The sequence below is a fragment of the Syngnathus scovelli genome, chromosome 8 (genome assembly GCF_024217435.2).
Source record: "Syngnathus scovelli strain Florida chromosome 8, RoL_Ssco_1.2, whole genome shotgun sequence".
NCBI lineage: Eukaryota > Metazoa > Chordata > Actinopteri > Syngnathiformes > Syngnathidae > Syngnathus > Syngnathus scovelli.
Window position 1 is genome coordinate 14,947,721 of NC_090854.1, and position 8,905 is coordinate 14,956,625.

At 40.9% G+C, this 8,905-nt stretch overlaps 1 protein-coding gene across 8 annotated transcripts in view; it reads left to right on the forward strand.

Moving 5' to 3' along the window:
* fgf14 (fibroblast growth factor 14) overlaps nucleotides 1-8,905 on the forward strand; it is a 61,465-nt gene that overhangs the window by 49,316 nt on the left and 3,244 nt on the right. For all 8 annotated transcript variants that reach the window (XM_049727637.2, XM_049727639.2, XM_049727642.2 and 5 more), the window contains 2 exons: nucleotides 7,602-7,800; nucleotides 8,461-8,565. In XM_049727637.2, coding sequence (XP_049583594.1) covers nucleotides 7,602-7,800; nucleotides 8,461-8,565 — 304 coding nt within the window. The remainder of the gene's footprint in view (nucleotides 1-7,601; nucleotides 7,801-8,460; nucleotides 8,566-8,905) is intronic.

Below are 8,905 nucleotides of genomic sequence, written 5' to 3' on the forward strand. Positions count from 1 at the left end.
AAAAGCGAAGTTCAATCACAGAACGCCTTTCTGGTCTGTATGAACTAATAGACGGTTGGCTAATTTATCTTCCCTGCTTCCCTGCAACATTCCCTTTGAGATGCAATAAGAACCACGGTTTACTCCCAGGAGTTTCTATGAGGATGTTAGTGATGTCCTCGTCTCTGGAAGGGGATCATTTGACGAAATCCCTTGAGGGCAAAATCAATCCATTCATTAAAAACTCCTGTTTTCGTGACGCACTTCACATGGCTCATGTTCTTTAGACAAGAAATGAGTTGAGTGGCAATCAACAGCCAAGTCGTGCACTCGCTTTTTGCCTCAAGTGCTTTATGACACATTGAATCAGCAATGCAATAACCGGAGCCGTTCAGAATGGATATTTAGCTCTTAACATGTCAAAAACATAAAACTTGCGATTGATAATAGATCTGATTTTTTTTTTCTAAGATCTGCCCAATTAATGAAAGATTTCAAAAATGCTTGCAGCTTTAATGTTGAACATTACAATCACAAAAAGACATTGCGCCAGATAATTTCCTTTGTTGTTCTCAGTCCAGTAAGCGGCTCGTTCATGTATCGTGTGGAAAAGTTACATTTCACGGTTGGCGCCTACATTCGCCCTGCCTCACTTGACCAGCAATGTTTCCGCAGGCTCGGCTTATCAGCACCGTGCACTTGCTCGTAATACTTTTTTTTTCCTGAATGTCAAAGTAACTCGTGGCATCGCTTTGAGCGACTGTATCCTACGTGGGAAGAAACTCATAATCTGGACGGAGGGCACTGACTTAGCTTTATTGGGTTGTCAACTGTGTAAAATGAGAAGGCATCTACAGTACTATGAAAGCTTCTGGCAGCAGAATATATTAGCACATCACAATCTGTCGAATGAAAACTATGAATCTTGACAGTATTTCTTCTACAGTGGTGCCTTGATTTACACGTTGAAATTTTCTTTTTTTTTTTTTTTTTACAAAGCTCGTAACTAAATCTTCTCCATTGAAATGAATTGGTATCCTATTACTGCTTCCCAGCCCCACTAGAATGCACCACGTTATTTTTGGTCACATGTTTATACTAAAGGAAACTAGCACTGTTTTCTAAGATATAAATATAAAAGCAATAAAACATAAAAATAGAGAATGTGAAGAAATCTACTGGTTTAATATATAGCAAAAACATTGATCAATGTGCAGTTAGCAACTCAAAAAAAATTCTAAAATGAAGTGCTTGTAAGTGAAGTTGTGTGTTATTCAAAATATGAACAAAAAAAGAGAGCAGATGAAAAAAAAAATACTTTCACGTAAGCTTTACTTGGAAGCCAAGTTTTTGAATTAAAAAAGATGGAAATATTTGATCATAAAACATGTTTTTCATTGTTTGTGGCCACGCAACTGCAGAGATTGGAGAATTGAGATGACCTGAAATGTGTATAATTCCACTTCATATAGTAATGAGCTTCCCTTTTCCCATTTGTAAAAAGAAGCAGCAATTGTAATTTCTATTTATCACACATCTGACTCGAGTTAAATTCTGTTGCTAACCAAAACAGCAGTACGTACATAGGCAAAATCAGAATCTTACCACATGTTGAGAGAGTTCCCTGGGCACACATGGCGTTAGTAATTACCATTCTGGTAGATTTAGCATTGTGCTGCATTTCTTTATGATGGTGATGCAATGGTGATAACAAACAAGAAGAAAACAATGTATGGGTTGGAAAAGCCCCTGGTCTGCATGCACAGATTTTAGACGGAAATTCTCATCTTCACACAAGTATCGCACTTCCTACCTCGACACCTCTAGTGTGAATGTGTGCGCGTGTGTGTATATGTGTGTATGGTGTCACTGACTAACAGATGGCTTTGCATGAACCTGTTTTCAGCGTTGTTGAATGCAAATGTGTACCCATGCAACACTGCACGCCATTGGCCACTTCTATATTATCCAGTCCCTGGTGTGTCTTACTTTTCAAAGTGGTAAAATAAATAATAGTGTCCACAGAACAGAGAAAAATCAGTAGAAAAGAGTCTTTTAGTAAATGTTCCAAATCTGAAATGCTTTGAAATACGTTCACTACTTTTTGTTCTTGTTTAAAAAGTGTTTTTGATTCCAGATTGAGACAAAAGCTTCCGATTTACCTTTGGGTAAAACCGATCAAATTTCATCAGGATACTTTTCTAACATTTTACAGTCTGCCTCTTAATCAAAACTAAATCAAGGTGTCAAGATCCCGATTCCAAATTGAGATTATGATGAGAAGTTGCAATTCCTTCCTTGGTCATAAAAGTGCTACACACCACATTTCATCATCTCCGAGAAAAAAATAATCAAGGTCAACTGTATATTAGATGAAAACCGGTCTAGTCATACCAAAACTAAACACCGCATGTCATGGATATATGAACTTTTTTTGTGACGATTAACAAAAGTATTCAAAAACAAAACCTGCATTTAGTTTTTGGAAATAATAAACACCAGTACTTCATTACGTCCAGCTTTATTTATTTTTAAACACCTTAGGTTAGGCCTCTCTCTCTAGACCAATATTCGTCTTTCACTTGGGCCAATTACTGTTAATTAAACGTAACATGGCCGTAATAGATCCCTACGCACATTATTAGCACTTTAACAAATCCACCGACTCACTAGAACATGTGAAAGGTGTGCAGACCATAATATTTTCTTATTCCTACAGTTTTCAGAAGTGTGCTGCTACAAGTCGTAATTACCAGCCTATCAGGGGGAGTACCATGGGTGGTGGTGTTAGAATGGATAGATAGGTGGAGCGAAGGGTGCTCATTATATCCAAATTGTTGCCCTCTTCTACCTTTTAATGCAGTGTCAGAAATAGTTAAGGCCGTGAGGGCTTGCGGGGGAGCAGCCTCATGCATTAATGAGCAACAAGGTCAGAGGTAGGCGTCAAAGCTGGTCAGCACCAAATATAGAGCTTTTCTCCTGTTGAATTCCCTCCAGTGATTGGTTAAACCACTTTGCAGGGTTGTTTCAGTCGTCACTTAAAAAAATAAAAGTCCTCTGTGTTATATTTGGAAGTTGTTTTAATTCTCAGCATACAATCTCTAGCTTCTTCCTGTATTGGCTGATAAATATAATGAAACGCGTTAAATTGTCATTTACGTGTGTATTTGTGTACAAATATTAGTATTCAGTTGCGCTGCTCCCCCCCCCCCCCCCCCCCCCCCCCTGTCAATCAACATGCTCGGCGCTGTGGGTGACGGATCTCTCATACACACAAACTCACTCACTCGGACAGACAGACGGTGAAGACAGCATTGAAGCGGAGAGAAAAAATTAGCCGACTTGAAGCTACTTTATTTGACAGCTTTAGTTGTACAGTAACGGGAGGTTGTGTGGCATAAATAGAATTACTTCCAAAGGTAATGCTACTATGAAACATTTTGGATTCAAGCCAGCTGAGCTACTAGCAAGCCAGTTTGTCGCTTGAAGAAAGTCACAACACAACAAAGCTCAGTCGAAACACTAACTCACTCTCAAAACTGTTCCACTGTTCGAACATCAACATGGCAAAAAAATAAAACCATCAATACAATTGTTTACCATGATAAAGTCTTGGAAAAGACACGATCTTAAAAAAAAATATTAATTCAAACAAATCAACATGCAATATTATTCTTACCCAGTGTTAGTTTTTCCAGTCTCGTCAGCTGGGCCTGCCAACTATTGATCTGTCAGCTGGAGCATATGCTGACTCTTCCTCGTCCATCGGGAACATCTCAGGGCTTAGTTGGCCTATGTGTCAATGATGCTGCAGGCGGATACATTGAGACGGGATATTTAATCAGTGGAGTGTAGACCAAAGCTCATTGTTAAAAGCGGATTATAGAAACGGGTTGGCATAAGCCTTCCTTTGATATTAATCAAGAATTAAATGCAGAGATTTTTCTTTGATCAAATAGAATGTAAATGCATGTAGGAAAACGGGAAATCTGCTTGAAGGGAATGCAAATTCAGGGTTACAGTTTAATGTACCTCAACTTCACTAAAATAGACAAAAGCAGATAATGATGACTTGATAAATATCATACCAAAAGATGAGAACAGTTTTTTTTACCAAATCTGTACACCAAATTACTTTTTTTTTATTAGGTTTTTTTTGTTCAAGAGAACTGAAAATGCATAGCGATATGGGTTAGTAATGGGTTTGTTGTATCAAGGTTTTTTACTAAATTGAATAAATTCAATTCAAAACCTTTTCAAAATTACAAAAATAATCGGTATCATATCATTCATCCAATCTATAGAAAGAATTACGTATCTCCCCAAATGTTAGTTTCTACTAGTAATTACAGTTTTCATCCAGAATTCCACTAAATACTGGCAATTATGTCTACAGGCTCCTAAGTGTCAGACACTCAATTGGGGTCTGGAGACAACTTGCTGTTTTCCAGACTGCTGCGACTCACTCGCAGATTAACGCTGCTCTTGAGGCAACGAATGTGGCAATTTGTATTTGCACGGTGCTTGACATTCATGCAATGGGAATGCAATTAGGCTGGAACATGGGTCATAAATAGCGAGCAGAGGTCTAAGTGTTTGCGTTTTGAGTCGTAAATGGTGAGGCACGATTGAAGCCCGGCGGCGATCGACACCTGTGTCCATGGATCAAGGATTTCGCGATTGGATGGATGGATGGATGGATGGATGGATGGATGGATGGACGGATGGATGGACGGATGGATGGACGGATGGATGGACGGATGGATGGACGGATGGATGGATGGATGGATGGATGGATGGATGGATGGATGGATGGATGGATGGATGGAGTCCATTTACAGTCAGATTTAATATGTTACAGAATCTGCATGGATCCATCCTCCCTGCTAGTTACGTGAGTTGTTTTGATTTAAAGCTTTCAGTGGCTTTGCGTTGTTTTGCTGTCTCGTTCATGCTGTTCTCAGCCGCTTGGATCAAAGTGTGGGTGTGTGTGAAGGATGGGGACTCTTTTACAGTGACAGAAAAGCTCTCCACTCGCCTGCTGATGTGTAATAGCTGTAGTTTTCTCTCACCCCCCCCCCCCCCCTCCCACCACCACCACCACCACCACCATCATCCTTTCTTTTTCCCCATTTCCATGGCAGAATTGAAAGGAACATTTTATGAAAGTTCCTCCCCCAGGAGATGCAAATAATCAATAAGTGTGAGAGAGCTTTAGAAAAGCTGTAAAGCATGAAAATGTGAAGTGAGCCCCCTTCCCCATGCTGCGAGCGAGTCGACACAACAGCTTGTGCGAGTTGAATGTGAAGAAATGTATAACGTGCAATGTGTGCACCAGCAGGCTGGGAGTTATTACGACATCTTTCATCTTTTGCATTGGTTTATTTATTTTATTTTATTTAACCCCAATCTAAGCTTGACCCCAGATCATACATTAGACCAGCCCAAAAATAACTTAGAACCACAGTGTATAAATAAGAGTACTACTCAACCTTATTTCAAAAGTATGGATACAAACAAACCAAACTAATGTAAAAAATATAGTAAAATCTTTTTTTCGTGACCCCTTTTGAACGGGAGTGCAATGTTTGTTTAAAATTTGTCTAGCTCAGAATAAATCATGGTATAAAATGGACTAGACCAAATTAATTTGAAATTGGGGTCATAGCTAAACAAACTCAGAGTACTTTTGATGTTGAGATGTAGACCAAAATAATGTTTGTTGCACTCATTATTTCAGAAGTAGGTAAGGCAAAAAGCAGGACTAGTCTAGAATAAATCACAGCGATAAAAACTAGAGGATTTAACCCTTAAACAGGTTGAAAATTTATCTTGTCTTGAAGATGCCTCAAATGCCATCGAATGATCTCACAGCTCTTATAAGCACAGGGCTACACCAAGACTGGAGACAGAACCTGGCTTGGCTGCACCGTGGCTGTACAGCCTGCTTGTTTTTGTGCTGTCTGTTTGAATCATTCAATCTTTATGCTGTGGCTATGCCACCTCATCTCCTCTGAAAGAAGGCCGAGTGTCGGGGGGGAATCCTCTTGTGTCCTCGCCCGATGCTGGTGCACTGAGGCAGAGTGCTGGCGCATGCTTTTGGGAGACACGCACTCAAGTGAAATGGCCTCTGCTCCACTGTCAGCTCCCAGGAACACCAAAAGGGACCGGGGGGGTGGGTGGGAAATGCTGGAGTCTTTGTGATCCAACATTTTTAATTTAAGACTGTGAAGGATTAAAACGGGTACTCTGGACTATTGCCGGTTTGATGTGGTTGTTAAAAAAATGTCTTTGTTCAGCTACTGTTTGATAGCATGATTGATTCTATGAGTCTTCTACGTTACTTACGTCTAGATCAATGTCAGTTGCTGTTCTAATTATTCCACAGGGGTAGAGCACTCACTTGCGCTTTAGTGTAAAAATAATGTGAAATTATATAATAATGTGTTAATAATTTCACACATAAGTCGCTCCTGAGTATAAGTCGCATCCCTGGCCAAACTATGAAAAATACTGTGATTTATAGTCCAGAAAATACAGTAGTTATAATTATTAACTCAAAAGCAAATGTTGGGAGAAGAGGGGTCAGCGGGAATGAATGTATTCGTACTTTCATTCATTTATATCAAACCATGTTAGCGTAATATTGTGTTAATTTATATGACCGGAGTATAAAGATGGGCCCACACAAATTTTGCTGTGCTATCAACCATCTGATTTTCACTGTTTGCTCAGTTCTGATCCATCACACAGAGTGGTGCTGACCTTTTCACAAATTCAGATAAAAACTGCCTCAATAGCAGCATTCATGTTGATCTCTTCAGTGTCCTGACGAATTAATTAACTTTTACGCGATAATACAAGTAGTTTGCTAGCCAGCCGGACGGAGTGTGTGACTTTCACATAACAGATGTGCCCAAAGTGCCTTGATTAACGCACCGCGATGGGGCCCTTTATTTTTAGCCCGAGCAGGGGCGGACAACGTGGAAACGAGTTTATTACCCTTCTGCTTGGAGATGAATGGGTGACAGCGAAGAAGAGATGTGGCGCCTTTCGGATTCATTTGTCTTTGCCACGTCGAGGCGTGGAAGGAGGACGGAGGAGCCGCTTGGTTAGCTCTATCATCATTTGCGCAAGAGCCCATGAGGACGACGCTAACAAGTTGTTAAGAAGAAAGCAACTCTTTTGTGCATTCAACTTGTGAAGAACATCAACCCCAAAAATTTTTGATTCACTTTAGTGAACAATATCCATCCAGTTTCTTTCATTCCTTTCCTCATTAAGGTTGTGAGCAAGCTGGAGACTATCCCAGGTGATTTGGACAAAATGAACACACCGGACTGGTCCCCTAACAATCTCAGTAGGAACGAGAGTCGCATTTCCCACGAATCTGATTTAGTTAGCGTGACATACTGTACACCGCAAATGATGCACTGGCTCATCGTGGCAGTTAGAAAACCGTTTCACTATTACTGTTTCGCTTCACTCGACATCGAGTGTCTCATTGCATCTTTGACCTCAGTTGAAGGCAAAAAGTCGATCATCAATATTTCCCTGTATGGATGTCATGTTGGTCTATTAACCAAAAATTGAGTTTCATGTGTGTGTGTTTGTCTTTGCAGGAGCTCTTCACAGCAGAGTGCAAATTCAAAGAGTCGGTGTTCGAGAACTACTACGTCATCTACTCATCCATGTTATACCGACAGCAGGAGTCGGGTCGGGCCTGGTTCCTTGGTCTCAATAAGGAGGGTCAAGCCATGAAGGGGAACCGAGTGAAGAAAACCAAACCAGCCGCTCATTTCCTGCCTAAGCCATTAGAAGGTATAATTTGGTTTGAAAGTCGCAACATTAGCTGCATCTCCGATTCAATGCAAAGGATCTGCCATTTTCTTTTGAAAAATAGCACCTCATTAGATCAAGGTTGAACTGTTTACAGAAATCCGCACATCCATTATCTGAAGCGCTCATGAGGGTCACAAAACAAACAAAAAATATTTGCTTTATCCATATTTTAATGGGTTATTGCTCGACACAAGGAAAATTTTTTGGTGCTGCAGATTTCATGTAAATATTGGACAGACTGGCATTGAAACAAATAGAAACAAATGTTCAGATTAGAAACTCATCATGACGCTGAATGTTGTTCTGATAAGTGGGAGGCTTGCTCTCGTTCCTCTTCAACAATCCAGTCCCATCAAGGTCATACTTGTTGTTTGAAAAATATAAACCAACAGCAGAGGCTTGCTTTTTAATATCGGGTCCCAAAGCAGTTTTGGTGTCTTAATTATTTGCCTCATTACTGATGAGGGTTTAACCTGTTCAACTATGGAGGCATATTTCTGTTATCACATATGGCATTACGACTTGTGCTCTGGATTCTAGTTGCACAAAAATGAATGTGGCAACAATTTTCTCCTTTAATTTAATTGTGTTTGATTGACAAATGAACTAACGGTATGCAATCTCTCCACACGTCCCCAGTTGCAATGTACCGAGAGCCATCCCTGCACGACGTTGGAGAGACGGTGCCCAAAGTGGCGGTCCCGGCAAGTAAAAGCACAAGTGAGCCTGTGGTGATGAACGGAGGTAAACCTGTAAGCAAGCCCGACAAGCCCGCCACATAGCCACGCCCCACCTCACCCCCCTTGACTGTTTGCTGTGTGCCGGGGTGATGGCGGAAGGCCTTTTCCCCCTCACTGGAGCGTCTTTCCTCGGTGGATCCGGGCGAACCTTTCCTCCGTTTCTTCTCCCGCTCCTCCAACTTTGTCTCTGCCTTGTCCTCACCCTTTATTCCAGCTGTCTGGTGGAGGGATTTTTAGGTTGAGTCTGGGGGAGGGTCCTGGGAGGGTGGTGGGGTATTTTCCCCCCCAGTACAGGAGGACAATAACTGACCTCTCTGATCCTGGAATGCCTTTAAAAATTCCTC